We start from the raw sequence: 16792 nt of genomic DNA, 5'->3' as shown, positions 1-16792 counted from the left end.
GGTATTAAAAAGCTAAAAAGGCAAAAAGACAATGCTTAAGGTTATCATGCAGGAAGCTGCCACTCTCAGGGAAGAGGCTGAAATTGTTCAATTTTAGAAGCTTGGAGGGCCCTGGAGAGCTGAAACTCAAGACCTCTGACAAGAAGTTGCTGCTCAGGGTCTTGCCTGGCGGTCCAGTGGTTAAGACTTCGCCTTCCAGTTCAGGGGGTGCGGGTTTGATCCCCAGTGGGGAGCTGAGATCCCACATGCCTCAAGGCCAAAAAACCAAAACATAAAACAAAAGCAATATTGTAACAAATTCAATAAAGACTTCAAAAATGGTCCACATTAAAAAAAAAAGAAACTTAAAAAAGCTGCTGCTCAGTTAAAACCAGTGTCTCTGAGCTGAGTAGGGGGCCCTGTGGGCCAGGGTACCAGGCAGAAATCTGAGGGGCACCAAGTGTTATCAACAACTGTGACTTGAATGAACGCCAGCCTTTGCTGGGGTGAAGAGGTATTGTTTGGGGGGTGGGGGTGGGGGTGGGGGGTGGGGGGTGGGCAAAGGAAGAGGAAGCAAAGAGGAAGCAGACAGGAAGGGCCAAGCCCTTTCTTCCCCCTCTAGCTTTGCTGTCTCCTTCTGGGCTCCATTGGCTGATCCTAGTAAGGAGGCAGCTGGCGAATGAGAAATGGTGTTTGCCTAGTGCCAGCCCAGCATCAAAAGCTGAGTATAGAAGAGTGTTTGAATCTGAGAAACAACAGGTTAATATTTGCAACAGTCTGTCCCTTGGGCCATTCAGCATACACGCACGCATGAACACACGCACGCACACACACGCTTCTAAACGTGATTAAACTTCCCAGAAGAAAAACTCCGTTTCTACCTAACAAATTGCAAACATCCTTTGTACAAAAGATGTTCTCACTCATTCTCCAAAATCCCAGCAGACATTGTATCCGTTTCTGGGAAACAGTCACACTATTCATCTTATCTCCTGTCAGTTACACCTGGACTTTAGTCATAGACCCATCTGAATATTCTATTATCTCAAGGCTAGGAACAAAGTTAACCCTCTTTAAAAAAATGTACACAATAATAAGAGGAAGGAGGGGAGAGAAGTTAGTACACACACGCACCAAGGAAGAAAAGATGTGAAACTGCTCCGTAACTTGTTCCTGTAATTGGTCGCAAGGCTGTCAGGGTCGCAAGTTAATAACCTTCATTCTTTCCCTACACACTCCATGTTTCCTCTTTCCTCAGCCAGCATCTCAACTGCTCAGGGTTGACACCTGCCAGGGTGACCCAAGACTTCATAGCCTAAAGGGTTGAAATCGTTCCCACCTCTGAGGTTGTAGTTTTCCATTAAAATGTGTCACTGGACATGGAAGTGCTAACAACGATGCCCTGGAGAATGCTCTGGGTTTGACAGCCTTCTTCATCACCCATTGTGTAGGAACAACGCAAACGTCCCTGTGTTCCCAAGGTCACATGCACCAGCCAGGAGAGTAAACTTCTTTGCCCACTGACTTACTGGTAAAATGACCAGATTGTTTCAATTTCTGTCTTAATGGGACCACTGTTGTCCTCCCTGGTGGGAGCACACCTTCCTTGGGAACCCAGATCTCCAAACAATGGAGGTCAAAACTGTGAGTGAGAGGAGCCACTCCCTCTGCCTCTGTTGATTCCAGACCATACATTCTGACCATGATGAGAGCAACAGCCCCATCTGAGTGGTGAGTGGTTCAAAACATAAATTACATTTTGTAAGATGGAGTGTTGCACCCCACCTAGGGCTGTGACTGAATCTTCAGTAGACCCTTCCACCATCCTATTACACCCACCGCTCCTGGGTGTTGGGGTATGTGCTCAGACCAGTGAATTCCAGAGGCACAAGCCCACTGCTCCACTTCTTCTATTGGGAAATGGGTTCAGCTATCGGAAGTAAGGCTGTGCAGAATATCATGAGGGATTCCATAAATCCATGGATTGTGGTGCCGGCGAAGCACTGTGAAAAACTTCGAGCTTCTGCCCCAGGATGTAGGGAGCCAGAAGGTGCACTGTCCTCACCTTCACAATGAATTAGAGTCAGATTAACTTCAAAGTCACAACCTTTTCATAACTCACCAGAGAACTGAGGTCACAGAGTAATCTGAATCTAAGGAGATTCAGAGAAAGAGGAGAAATGCACCTCATTTAATTGCTGGGAACATAATTAGATGAAATCAGTATTTCTTAGATGTCCTAGGTACATATCTCCAGATGGACAGACACACTTACACACTTAATTCCATGGGCTTCTGTATTTACTACTTAGAATAAGGTTCAGATTAGGAGATGGTCTGCTTGGTGGTAAATTCTACTGGGCTGAACTATCAAAAATCGATAATTGTTTTTGACCCATAAAAGGCAATTTCTTATGGTTCAACCTAATACATCACCATATTCTAAATTAATGGCTGTTTTTTAGAAGTTACTAATTGGACAAAAGATCCAATACTGAATTAGACTAAAATTATTATTTGGAAGTATAAGAGAAAGAAAAGTACATGAAAACAGGTATTTATGACAGAACAATTTTTTTTCTTAATTAATTAAAGGCTTTAAACAAAAAAACATAATTCCACACACTGACATTGACTTGGTAGCATGGAAATACTTTAGCCTGGAGAGGCATGTTTGTTCCTGATGAATTTACATATAACAAATTCTCATGACGTTTGATTCCGAAATATATGTATGAATTGACTTGACATGATTATAAACATATGGGCAATTTAAACACTGGTATTAGTTTACATGAGTCAATTCAAGGTCAGTGACTGGAGAACTATATTAAAAAAAATCTGAGATAAAAAATTCTTTAGGAAGCAACCACGTACCTATGTATGGTTGAAGATCAAGGGTTAAAAATCCACTCTTGATGAATACCATTAAGCAAAGGATGTATAACACCCATCACACATCTGTTCCAAAAACAGCATGTTTCCAAAATTATACATGTCTTTACAAATAAACATTACAGCATTAATAACTATAGAGGAACCAAAAGAATGAGTTCCAAAATGTGCTAATTCTCACAAGGCAACCCTGAGCCACATGTTAAGGCATCCGTTTTAATCTTGGGGCTTTAAGAACATCTTCCTTGTTTTAATTGGTTTTATGTCTCCATTTTCATCTTCTTCATAATTGGCACGGTCTCTTTTTTTGGCAAACTTTTTCCCAATTGTCCCCACCAAGGTCTCATATCTGTTAAGATGATATACAGAACAAGTTTAGTTTCAAATAAAAAAGGTAGGAATCAAGACTTGTCAAGAATATCAAACCAAATACGCAACAAAGAATAAGAAAAATCAAAACTTTGATGAAAAGAAACCATCTGATTTAAAATTTATGAACTTCTCTATGAACGATTAAATTCTTCACTGTTTTTTTTTTTTTTGGTTTTGCATTATCCTAAATAAATTGAGATGTATATTTTAGAATATGTATTAGAAGCAGCACTAGAAATAAGCCCTCAATTTGCCAGCCTTTGACAGGTATAAATCCGCCCCAGGCCATGTTAGAAGATGACTAAGCCAAGATGACCTCCTGCTGGGGTATTCCCTTCAAAGGTATGGCAGACCAGTCACCGTGTGGAACGAGTGCACATGTGAGAGCCAGTGAATGCTGGGCTCAGATTATAAAGCTGGTCCAAGGTAACAGTTACCTTCTAGCCATTTCTTCATCTGACACATCGAGCTCCACTGTTTCCTCTTCAACTTCTTCTGCTTTGTTCTTAGCATTCATCTGAAGCATTAATTTCTGAAAAATACAACAGTGGGGACTAGCAGGGCTGGAAAAAGCTTGTTAAACGAACTGGTGTCAAACGTATTTGAAGGGAGAGACACAGAAGCCACAGAATCTACACGACTAACCAAAATTTATAAGGGATTCTCTATAATACTTTATTCTACAATATGCTAATAGAAGCCAGCTCTGAATTAAAAAAAATAATAAGACAAAGCTCCACTAGATTAGACTTGCTGTTAATGAGTTTAAATGTATTTTAGATCATAAATTTATTAGTTACTTGTATCTAAAGCAGGCACAGTGCTGACACACTCTAGTGATTGGGGGAAAGAAGAAGTAAACTTTCAGATACCCTTTGAACTTCCCAACTTTGGGCCAAATGGGAGAAACACTACAGTCAAGAGTAATTTTAAATGCAGTTTTTGGTGGTGGTTGGGGAAGGGGAGCAGCAAACTGCTGGAAGAACTGGAAGGCTGGCTCTGGTAGAACTGGGAGACCTTCCTCACCCCTGAACACGCGGGCGGATAATGCACTGACTGCCACATGATGTCCACGTGTCATGGGTCTCTCCTTCATTTCTTTTTCTCACGTTAACCTTTTCTTGATAGTTATCCTCTGACAGACTTAAAAAAAAAAAGTACACTACCTTCTTTATCACTAGAAACACATAGATATTAAAAAATGTGTTCTAAGTTTACCCTGCTTATAATAAAGTAAGTACTCTCAAGTTGGTATCATTCTTTTTATAACCAGGTACCTTGAACTTTTCTCACAATTTATGACAGCTCAGATCTGGAAGCCAAACAGTTCAAAACCTTTTCCCAGAGAGAATATATTCAGTGTTACAGAGTGCCAGTAACGAAAGTCATTTTCTAATAACCTCCCACATCAAATCTGGAGGGCCAGATCAACTCCTTTTCCCACTGTATCAGACATACTTTGGAGTCCTTGCCCGCCCAATACCCTAGTCTCTGGGTATCATCCATTCATAATCTTTGCTATCTTTTTTTCCCTTTTACCCCATTGTCCTCTTTGTCTTCCTAACCTAAAGCTTTAAGCAGGCCCAAACAAGGAAATATATTAAAAACGAACACTTTGTGTTGATTCTGTGTAAAGTAAAATTAACACCTTAATTATCATATCCCCTCAAAAAAGGAAAAAAAAGAAAATCAACCTACAATCTTTAAATAAACCCTGGCATTTAGTTTGGTTAACTGTGGTTCCTATAAGCATCCTGAGAGAACTGGTTTTCAACCAGGTTATGATTTTGCTTGCCAAGGGACCTCTGGCAATGTCTGGACACATTTTTGGGGCCCACAGCTGGGGTGTATATATGTATCTAGTGGATAGAGGGCAGAAGCTAGGGACGCTGCTCAACATCCTACAGTGCACAAGAAAGCCTCCACCATAAAGAATAACCTGGCCCCAAACGTCAAGAGTGCCAGGGCTAAGAAACCGTGGCTTCAAGTGACAGTTACAAAACGAAAGCTTTATACCACAAACCTCCATGTGGTTGGTCAAGTACCTGACAGGATGGCTTTCAATATATAAGCCAGAGTTCTAATAATTACTTGTTAAACGAAGGTTTGTGCTTCTCTACAAACCCAAGGCAGGAAAATTAAAATGAACATCTCAGTTATAAGCTGAATATTTCGTTTCCAGACAAACTTTCCAAAGATTCATTTAAAAATCTATTTACAAGCTTGGATTAAAACCTGTCCATTAAAAAGTCAAATTACTCAAATTTTAAGTAACATTTTTTCCACTAGAAAAGATACATTTATAGATGCCAGAAAATAATTTTTTGTAATAGCATCATATGAATAAAATCCTGACATTCCTGCAAAAGAACTGAGGTAAAATTCTAACACTTAACAGTGGCACTGTCCAGGACTGTACACTGCTATATTAAATTATCTACTCAATTCTATCATAAGACTAGACTGCAATGCCTATAATTTCTTTAAATAGCTATGGCAATATTTCAAGCTTGTTATTTTCTATATAATGAGGAGAAATGGTATCTGGTGGAGAAAAACCTAAACCCAATTATTAGCAGAAAGAATTCAATTGCAAAAATCTTAAATGTGAAGCAATTATATTTAATACCTCAACCTCAGGATTAAATCCTCTGAATGACATTCTTCCATAGAGAAGATCTTCACATAACAAGAAACTCTGCTCTTCTATTATGAAACTCCTAGACGAGAAAATAAACCTGTATTAAATTTTTTTAATTTTTTTTTTTATAGCTACTTTTTTTTTTTTTTTTTAATTTTTATTTTATTTATTTATTTATTTATTTTTGGCTGTGCTGGGTCTTCGGTTCGTGCGAGGGCTTTCTCTAGTTGAGGCAAGTGGGGGCCACTCTTCACATAGCGGTGCGGGGACCGCTCTTCATCGCGGTGCGCGGGCCTTTCACTATCGCGGCCCCTCCCGTTGCGGGGCACAGGCTCCAGACGCGCAGGCTCAGTAGTTGTGGCTCACGGGCCCAGCTGCTCCGTGGCATGTGGGATCTTCCCAGACCAGGGCTCGAACCCGTGTCCCCTGCATTAGCAGGCAGATTCTCAACCACTGCGCCACCAGGGAAGCCCTAAACCTGTATTAATACCATGACTACTTATAACAAAGCACAGCAAATAAAAGTCAAGATTTCAAATGAAAAATAGATCTTATGGTTCTCAGCGGAATCAAGTAAAAATACAGTAATATTACTAACCTAGGATTAGAAATAAAAACTGATTAATTTGGTCAACAAAAGCATTAGGAGGCAAGAGCAGCAGGGCACCTGAATTTTCCAAAAGTGAAGCAAAGGTTCCTTGACATTTATACCCCCCACCAAGTTTTTATTAAATCTGCAGAAATTAGTGTCCTAGGTGGCTTTAAAAGAGTGTTTTACTTGGAGCTCTTCGCTATAAATAACAACTGGCCCTGGATGACTTCAGCAGAGAAGTAATTTATTATAAGGATACTGGTATCTCACAGAATCAATGGGAGAGCTAGATGAGCAGAACTGGAGAATGGGCAGAAACAGGGTAGCTAGGTGGTTGACTCCAAACCACACTCGTGCTACAAAACCACCCTGGTAAAAATGACACTGCTGCTGAGAGGGCATCCAGGAGGCACTGTTGCCCTGGAAATGTGATGCAAGTGTGAATGTTTCAGTCTCCAAAAGGGATTCTCCCGTGAGTCACCAGTTTATGACCCCAATTCCAGGTAAGCATATCCGACTACAGCCCGGCAATCAACCATAAAGCAAGCCAGGAAAGCAAATACTTAGCCTTTATGGCAGATTGTTCCTTGTCAAGCAATCTTGCCCTGCTTCTTGTCAAGATACGCTCATTCATTCACTCACTCCGCAAATACTTGTTAAACCAAACTGTGTGCCAGGTACTGTTCTAGAGCTGGGGAGACAGCCATTACTGAGAGGCTCTGCTCTCATGGAGGGTATATTCTAGAGGGGGGCCAGATAATAAATAACAGACTTATACAATGGATAAACATGAAGAAGGTTATTCCACTCCTGGCCACAATGGAGCAACTGGTACCAAACCAGGCCTCCGACTGTAACCAATGAATTTAGGCACATGTTCTCCTGAATTTTTTATTCAGCCTCTTCCATAAACTAGGGATTCCCTTTCAACTGGCCAATCTTGTTTCTTGTAAAGTACAGGTGATAAAACATCACCAATGTCCCCAGTAAATCATCTCCCTCAGGAAAGCACCATACATATGCATTTAAGCATTCACTTAAGTCAAGAGGTGGACCCAAAGGCCAGGAAAGGATTCATAGTAGGGCCACTGGCCCCTCAGAGGGTTTTCCCATGGGTTTCTATTGGCCCAATAACTGTAACATTAATATAAAAAGGAGCATAAGTGCTTTGTCATCTACAGCATAGTTTCAATGATGAGCGACACTAATTCAGTTAGCAAATAAGGGAAATATTCATCTATTTTTGCAGATGAGAAACTACTGCTCAGAAAAAAATAAACAAACTTGCCTAAAGCCACAAATAATATGCACGGCAAAACAGGGCAAAAACTCACTGCTGAGAAACAATTCTCTATGGGTCGCTCTTATTTTAGCACACCTTGTGGGTGAGGCGCTATATGCCCTTTTGTTCCGAAGTATCTTTTTAAGGATATATGCACAGTGAACAGCTTTGAAAGGCAGAGCTTTGCCTTCATTCTTCCTCTGGAGCAAAGCGCAGACTTGCTTAATGCCCAGTATAATAAAGATAATGCCTCCCTTGGAGCCAAGGGCAAGTCTGTCTGCAGTCTAGTATCAAAGACTCAGGTTTCCCTAAGCTCAGGACTTTGCTGTGATGCAAACCTACTGTGGGTGCCACATCCTCCTCCCTGGGATTAGGGGAAATGATGCCAATGTGATGCTCATGCTGCCTGCTGTACTGTGAGTAATAAAGTCCTCTGTCTCTGACTCAGGAATCTCGTACCTTCCACCGGTATCCATGAAACTGTGGCAGGCTAACTTGTCAGTTTGTTAAGTAGGGTCAATCTCAGACCTCACAGTTCTTGAAGTTCACCAGGCCACAATGCACAAGCACGAGAAGCACAGGAGGCAAAAATACTTTTTAAACAACATCTTATGGCAAAGGAGTAATTAAAATGGCTATACTCACATCCTCTCTACCAGGGCACATCCTTTGCAGAAAAACCATATAGCCACAACACAGCAAAATCTTGGATCTGGTAAATTCTATTCCTAGAAATTTACACCAAGTATTTTATGTCAGGTTCCCTGGAAACAGACTCTGAGACAGAGCTACGTGCAGAAGTTTTACTGGTGAGTGCTGCGTGGCAGATGCCCCTCTATGGAAACGAAGACCGCAAGGCTGGGCTGAGGGAGAAGCTAACTTGCAACGTGGCTATGCCAAGACCTCACCCCCTACCAGGAACTCTAGGAAGCCCTGCAGTTGTTCCAAGCTGAGACAAAGAAGCCAGATCCTCAGCCCCCTACATATCCTGGTCACTGGCTAGGGGTGTCCTATAAGGGGAGGTATGAACACTGAACGGCCCTCACAGTCACTGACTTATAGCCCAGTGCAGCTGAATGGCAACCTCTAGACTCCCAGAGCATATACACCATGGACTCTCCAGTGTCACAGATAGCAGTAACCCTCTGGTATAACTCAGATGACAATACCAAGTAAAGATTCACAGACACAAATGAGCAAAAAGAGTGGGTGAATTTCATAATATTCAAGTATAAGGAAACACATATACTGCTAATATTTCTTGTGCTTTATGCCGCGCACTGTGGTCACTGCTTCACATACATTATCTCATTTACTTCTCATAATGTAAGTGACAGATACTGTTATCACACCCAATATACAAATGACAGAAGACAGGTTCAATAACTTGTCCAAGATCCCAAGTAAGCAAGTAGCATAGGTGGGCAGCAAACCCAGGTCTGCCTGTCTCCAGAGCCCATGCACTTAACTAACCAATCCATTCTACTGTCTCCTTATTTGGGGTGTTAAAACACACACACCCCAGGGACATACCATCCATTGACCCCTCCAGATCTACTCCCCACTCTCCCCACCCCCCCACCATCAATGCCTTGGGAGGCTGATCTGAATGTAATACATGGAAGGGCTCCTTTGCTGTCTGGAACGGCTGGCTCCCTTCCTATGGGATTACTTGGGCTGGCCGTGCCCTCAAGTAAAGGTAGCAGCTCTTGTAAGATGCTCTCTCCACACAGCCTGCCTTTAGATTCAGTAACCATTCCCTCCCCTTGATCCTCCAGGCCTGGAGTGGAAATTATTTCTACTATACAAGCCACCAAGGTGCTGCACTGTCCACAGCGGCTTCCCTACACCTGCTCACACTTTGGTGGTCTCTGTTATACGCTCCTCAAATTACCCAATTTGACAGTGTCATCTCTTCCTGCCAACATCCTAAACTGATAATTCGTTCCTATACATAAATAGGACACTGAATGAGGGCAAAAGGTTATTATTTACTGCTATGGCCTGAATGTTTGTGTCCCCCCCACCCCCAAATTCGTATGTTAAAATCCTAACCCTCAAAGATGATGGTACTAGGAGGTGAGGCCTTTGGAAAGTGCATAAGTCATGAGTGTGGGGTTTCATGAAGGGGTTTAGGGCCTTAGGAAAGAGACCCCACAGAGATCCCTAGCCACTTCCACCAGGTGAGGACACAGCAAGAAGGCGCTGGCTATGAACCAGGAAGAGGGCCATCATCAAAACATGACCATGCTGATATCTTGATCTTAAAATTCCAGCCTCCAGAACTGTGAGAAATAAATTTCTGTTGTTCATGAGCTTCCCAGTCTGTGGTATTTTGTTATAGTACCTGAACAGACTGAGACACCTACCTCCCTAGGAAAGGAATCTAGAGGTCATTTTTCTGGGACTAATATGCTGTGTTGGGGGAAAAAAAAACAATACTGAAAACAGGATACAAACTGTCTTGCTTTTCAATAAAAGTAAGTAACAAAACATGTGGCAAAACTTTGAGCAAGTTTAGCCAAGGCATAAAATTAAATTATAGCTCCTTACCAGTAATGGTCCCTTCCTACCAACCCCTGCTCCCAAATCCATACCATCTTCAGCATCATCTTCTCCTTCCTCACTAACATCTTGCTTCCTCTGAGAAGCAAGAGAAAAGCAAGTTGAGAAGCAAGCAGAGAAAACAAAGTACCTTCCTTCCATCCCTCCTGGTGGGACGTACTTTCTACCTTTAGAGAAGGATGTCTAACCTTCCAGAAAAGATTCAGAAAAAGTCTGCCAAATGAACCATGAAAAACAACGTGTTAAAAAGAAAAAAATAAATTATAAGGTATGGAAAGGAAAGACATAAATGGGCCTGGAGACAATAAGCAGCATCTTCAGTCATTTGACAAAATTTAAATAAAACTGCCATACCACAGAGGTTACCAAGGTAAGAAAAGCATCAAGGAGAAATGATAAATAGCTTCCAGAAGAATTCAGAAGAATTAATTGATGATGTGACCCGTCACTCCTTCATTCAAAATTTATCATGCATCAACCAAGCTTAGAGGTGGAAGAGAAATGATCTAGTGTGTTATCCAGCTTCAGTAACGACTAGCTGGTGACCCTGGCCTAGTTACCCTCCCTTAAGCTTCAGTTTCATCAACTATAAAATGGATGGAATGATAGTAGCCAGCTCTCAAGTTTGCTATGAGGATTAAATAATTAAGAGATGTAAAGTGCTTAGCCCAGTTCCTAGAACACACTATAGACTCAATTCATCTTAGCTAAGATGACTGGTATTAAGAGCAAAAATTTAAAAAAAAGAAAATAAACAAAACATTCTTGACCTGCCTTTACAAAGCTCAGCCTAATGGAGAACTCTGTTACTGAAACAAAACTGGAGAGGCTTGAAGAACACATCTGATGTTCAGAACTTAATATGATACAGAGCACGTTACTGATTCTCATAAAAGGTCTCCAGTTATTACCAGAGACATACAGGCTGGATTCCTTTATTCAATGTAAAAAAAAGAACGATGTTTGTTATAAATGACGGCCGAGGACCAATAAAAGTGTATAAATCAAACTAGAACTCTTATAGACTTAATAATTTAAAAAAAATTTGCAAGGCTAGTTCAAGAAACTGAATAGATACTATTTCATGGGTTTTATGTCATGCAATGATCAATCGCATTTAAAGGGATTTCCCTTTGAATGTCCAAAGTGTCATAAAAAACCTACTCTTTCTCTTTAAGCTCGGGCAAATCCAAGTACCAGTGCTCTTCACTAATGATTTTCTTTTCTTCCTCTTCTAGTTGTTTCTTGGTTTCTGAGTCCAGTCCCCTTTGCATGAACTGTCAAAACGAAACAAAATCAGTGTCAGCAACTATTTTTCCCAACTTCCAGTTGAGGAAAACTCAACCTGCCCTCCCTCATTTCTCTGGGAATCCCGTCTCGTGGGTGGGGGTGGGGTGACCAAGCAGCTTAGCCCTGCCCTTGATGACATCACTTCAGGAGGGAGCCTGCGAGAGCACAGAAAAAGCAACATGTGTACTTCCTTTAGAAGACTTTAAAAGAGCTTTACCACATTTTAGTTTTTCTGATTTAATGAAACAGGCAAAAAACCCCAACTGTATTCAGTAAGTATCACGTTAAATATTTCAGTTTTACATAATAGCCAGTGAGCAAGGGCTAAGACAAAAGACTGATCCACAGAGCAGGACAGGCAGGTTGAGACAGAAAGTGAGGGGGGCACAAAGGAGAGGGTGCTCAGTACTATCTGAATGTCTCTCTGACCTGGGAAGCCCATCGGCCTTTGCACCTGCTGACCTGGATTCGTAATGCCCTTCTCAAGTCCTTCCACCTGGCCAACTTCTAGCCTTCTGACATAGGTAAAGCTACTCCAACTCTGTAAAATTGTCCCTGACAGCTGCAGGCGAAATCAGCATCTCTTTCCTAGAAGCTTCCCATGGCAGCTTCAACTAGTCTCAGGACATTTTAATTTCTTGAGTATCTGTTTTTTCTGAAGACCTTCAGGGCAGGGACTGTGTTTGGATCATCTCCGTCAGTACCAGCACGACGAATGATGCATTGTAAGGGCTCTGTGAACACAGATGGCAGCAAAGCTGTATCTGTAACCCCGCTGCTCTTCACTTACATCTATCCTCTGAAACGCTCAACTCTATGGCTGCCCTTTACTCTAAAATCTGCAGAAACTCAACTCAAAACAGGCCAGTCCTGCTGTTAGTCTCTTCCTAGCACAAACAATAGCTATATTTCCTCAGGAGACAGATGAACAAACCAAGAAGTTAACTGCAGCAAAATGATAAAGTATCAATACGGGAAAAAATAAATTCAGAAAACATCCAGGAGCATCCCAGAAGTTAGGTCTAGGGTTCCACTGGTTTCCATTAATCCCCATTTATTTCCCTTATCCAGGCTCCATATTACTTTCCCCTCTACTCCAGCACTTCCAAAAACACAAGCATTTTTAGGCATAAGGGCTTTACCAACGGCTACAAAAAGAAATGAAAAAACTTGAAAAATGTTCACAAATAAAATACAGTGATAACATCAAGTTCTGATGATGATGTAGAGAAACTGGATCACTCCTACACTGCTGGAGGGAAAGTAAAATGGTATAACCTCTGTGGAAAATAGCTTGACAATTTCTTACACAAGTAAACATACACTTACCATAGAACCCAGCAACTGTCCTCTTGGGCATTTATCCCAGAGAATGAAAACTTACATTCACTCAAAAAGTTATACAAGAATATTCACAGCAGCTCTATATGCAATAGTCCCAAACTGGAAAGAACCAAAATACTCTTCAAGAGGTGAATGGTTAAGTATATGGTACGGCCATAGCATAGAATATTACTCACCAATAAAAAGGAACTACTGATTGACTCAATAACCTAGAAGGATCTCAAGTGAATTACGCTGAGTGAAAAAAGTCAATCTCAAAAGGTTACACATTGTAATGATTACATTTCTACAACATCTTTGAAGTAACACAATTATAGGAATGGGAACAGATCCGTGGTTGTCAGAGGTTAGGCATGATAGAAGGGAGTGGGCGTGGCTACAAAGGGGTCGGTCAAGGGAACTTGGTGGTGACGGAACAATTCTGTATCCTGAATGTGGTAATGGTTACATGAATCTACACATGATAAACACTCTCACATACACCTGCCCCCACACACGAAGGAGTGCAGGTAAAACAGTGAAATCTGAGCAGGCTCTGTGGATTGTACCACTGTCCATTTCCTGGCTTTGCACTGTACTCTAGCAATATAAGACAGGGAGGTGAAGTGGGCACGGCATCTCTCTACATTTTTTGCAACTTCTTGTGAATCTATCATTATTTTAAATAAACATAAAAGAAATGTTTGCAATCTATCTGAAGTGTTTTGTGGTCCTCATCCTTTCACCTCTGTGTCTATAGCCTCACCACAGGAAAGAAGAACTGGCAGTTTCTGTAATGCATACCCTGTACTTCCCACTCCTTCTGCCTCTGCTACTCAACATCATGCTTCAATTTTCTGCCTGGCAAAATATTCCTCTGGGAAGGCCCAGAGCATGTGTCCTTTGGGCCTTCCCTGACTTTTTTGGCCAAGCTCTTCTCAGGTCTGTTCCCATAAAAGAATACCTTTCCCTACTTCTAAGACAGCCTTATGAACACTGGCTCATTATGCTTTTTCTGCGCCTCCCAAAAGACTAAGATTATGAAGAGTAGACCATGTCTTTTGTTCATCTTGTATTACTGGTACTCAGGCATAACTTGGTACCTGAGAAGAACTCAATAAATTTTCTCTGAACGTGAGTCTAGACTTGTCTTATTTTTCCAGACTCCCTTTCTTGGATGGTTCTCTTTAAACCTAGATGCCTCATTTCATCACTTATACTCTTGGTGGCGAAACTCACCAATCCTGCCCAACTGCCCTTTTACCTCCTAATTTTAGTCAGGTAGATATTATTTATGGTATACAAAATACACAAACACACACACACACACATTCTGTACACATGGAAAGGACAGATCATCCTGTGAATATGAATCAAGCAACTCCCCAATTCTCCTGACTCTACAGCATCTAAGAACATACTCTAAAGATAGTGATTTAACTTTACTCACAACTGACGGCCTAGGGCAGGTCTCACAAACTAGTACAGTCCTTAGGCTGGATGTATATTGTTGTGAATAAAGCTTTACTAGAACAAGGTCACATTCATTTGGTTCTGAGCCACAATGGAAGAGCTGAGTAGTTGTAACAGTGGCCGTTTGGCCCACAAGACTAAAGTCTCTTTACAGAAAAAATTCACTAATTTCTGTCTTAAGAGTCCAAAAGAGCTAAAATCACAGGTAAGTACCCTCTCTACAACCATTCCATCATACTGACAGACCTTCCACCTACCTCCTTTACTTTCTACTTCTGGTCAGGATCACCCTCCAGCCCCCAGTAGCTGACCAAGACAGAGGAAGTCGAGTACACTAGAAAACAAATGAGTCAATATTAAATCCTCAGCCCTCTCATTCCTACTCTACAGTTAGCTCTGGCTGAACAGCTACGCTAGATAAGGAGACCTAATGCAGCTGCTCCATTGCTTCTCAAAGGATACCCCACTCTATCTGTATATATTGTGTCTCCTGCTATCCTGCCAGTAAGTTCTTTCTCATCAATGGCTGAAGTTGCTAACCCACAAAGAGAACCTGGGTAATTTTTTTCTCTTTCCTCTGCTTCCAATGTCCAGTTGTGTCTTCCCCAATCACTCAAGTAGGGGTGGATAATTTTTTTAAGTTAACTTCTTCCTTCCTAATTCCAGAGTCAGATAGTTGGTCTGAGCCCTAATTACCCAGCACATCTTCACTTGACTTATTCCAAGAGCTAAAACAACTGCTAAAATCTTTTCAGTGTCTGCTTTGCCAATCCACTTCTCTGAAGCTTACATGATGTTACAAACCATAAGCAAAAACAAAAACTCTGTTCAGTAAAGATTCAAATTTTGCTAATATGCTTGAAAGAAGTACTTTAGAAATGATAAATAATGCTATGATTTACCCTGCACCCTCACTCTCCCTATTCATCCCGAGTTACACCCTAGCTCAACTCCACTCATGTCTTGCACATGCAACGTTTACTCTCCAGTCTTTCAAAACGTTATTCATGCCTTGCTTCCTTTCACTGGAAATTCCATTATTCTGTAAACATGACAGCTAACAGTCTGCATCTATGAGCGGTGTTCAGCGACAAGCAGTACAGATAGTAATTAAGAGCAAGGGCTTTGAAGCCAGACTGACTGAGTTTAAGTCCTGCCAATACTCTTTATTAGCTGTGTAACTTTGGGCAAGTTACCTACTTCTTGTTTCAGGTGCCTCAGCTGTAAGAGAGGGATAATAATCGTGCCCACCTCAAAAGGTTATTACGTGGATTTCACACGTTATAATATGCAAAGCACTGAATGTCTGCCACATAGCATGTTTGCCACTACTATTAAGTTTTAAGGTTTGGGTGTTTCTCTTGTTTTAATTCCTGTATTAATTTCATACACCCTTGTCTTCCCCCACACAACTCCGAAATTATTTGGTTAAACTGATTCAATTTCAAATCTGAAAATCACTTTTCTTTCAAGTTGGGTGACATAATTCACTTTCACCTCAACTCTTAAAATTCTCTCCATTCCCACCATCACCTGAAACCCCTCACCCAGATCATCAGTTCTAGCTGGTCGTTAGGACTGCAGTTTGGTCCCTTGTCGGGTCTTTCTTTCACCAATGTATTCTCCACTGGACAGTTAAAGTAACGGTGAAAAGTAAAAAGCACAGCTAATGATACTTTCCCCGGTGCTCAACTGCTTCCCAATGCTCACAAGATAAAGAAAAAAATCCTTAACCTGGCCTAAAAGTCCTTGCATCTTGTGATTACTGTCTCCTTTTCCAGGCCCATTTCTTGCTACTTGCTTTCCAGACATACTGAATGACCTCTAGTTCTTGGAAATAACGGATTTGGGGGGTTTTACCTCTCAGGGTTCTGAACTCGCTTTCCCCACAGTCTATGCCGCTATGCACCCAACCCTCCCTCCTACCCTCCAGTCTCTACTAGACGCCACTTTCCTCAGAAGCCCAAGTTCCAGGGGCTTCCGGCGACTCTAGCATCACTGCACTTAGTACACTGCATTCTAATTGCCTGCTTAGGCGTCTCTCCTATCCGGCCGCGGGCTTTAAAAGAGAATCCGACGGATTTCTAATCCGGTTCCCAGTGCCTAACGCAGAGCAGGCGCTAAGTGAATGAATGACCGCGAGAGCTGGAGGTCCTCCGGGGCCTCTCGAATGCCCCCATACGCCCGCCGCCTCGGCTCTAACCACGTCTGGAAGACCGGGTACTCCCGCCGCCCGACCCGCATCCCTCGCGTCCCCGCACCTTCATGCGCAGCAGGTTCTTGGACAACTTCGTTTTGCGCTCGGCCGCCATACTGATCACCCCAGCCGCCGCGCTCCGCCACTAGGTCCGCCGCGCCTGCGCAGTGCTGCGTGCGCGTC

At 42.0% G+C, this 16792-nt stretch overlaps 1 protein-coding gene across 3 annotated transcripts; it reads right to left on the bottom strand.

The window, feature by feature from the left end:
* Positions 1-2149: 2149 nt before the first annotated feature.
* LOC309621655 (M-phase phosphoprotein 6) lies at positions 2150-16784 on the bottom strand. Of its 3 annotated transcripts, none has more exons than XM_082409043.1 (6): positions 16674-16784; positions 11491-11603; positions 10315-10404; positions 5876-5966; positions 3684-3778; positions 2150-3223 (listed from the first exon to the last, which is right to left on the bottom strand). In XM_082409043.1, exons 1-6 carry the CDS (start codon positions 16722-16724, stop codon positions 3091-3093), a joined length of 573 nt encoding a protein of 190 aa, XP_082265169.1. In that variant the 5' UTR covers positions 16725-16784; the 3' UTR covers positions 2150-3090. The 3 variants fall into 3 exon arrangements, with proteins under 3 accessions (XP_082265169.1, XP_082265171.1, XP_082265170.1); XM_082409045.1 differs by lacking the exon at positions 10315-10404 and adding an exon at positions 14670-14746 and having other exon boundaries at positions 16674-16763; XM_082409044.1 differs by lacking the exon at positions 10315-10404.
* Positions 16785-16792: the final 8 nt, after the last annotated feature.

This window comes from Balaenoptera borealis (genome assembly GCF_965194805.1).
Source record: "Balaenoptera borealis genome assembly, contig: HAP1_SCAFFOLD_787, whole genome shotgun sequence".
Classification (NCBI taxonomy): Eukaryota; Metazoa; Chordata; class Mammalia; order Artiodactyla; family Balaenopteridae; genus Balaenoptera; species Balaenoptera borealis.
The sequence above is the reverse complement of the archived record's forward strand: the minus strand, read 5'-3'. Positions and strand labels throughout refer to the sequence as shown.

Excerpts from the sequence above, each read along its gene's own strand:
- LOC309621655 (XM_082409043.1), bottom strand. The coding sequence starts at position 16,724 with ATGGCGGCCGAGCGCAAAACGAAGTTGTCCAAGAACCTGCTGCGCATG. Across the intron at positions 5,967-10,314 it reads GTAGGAAGGGACCATTACTG|GAGTTTCATAATAGAAGAGC; the intron begins GTAAGGAGCTAT and ends TTTCTCGTCTAG. Across the intron at positions 3,224-3,683 it reads GATGAAGAAATGGCTAGAAG|ATATGAGACCTTGGTGGGGA; the intron begins GTAACTGTTACC and ends TCATCTTAACAG.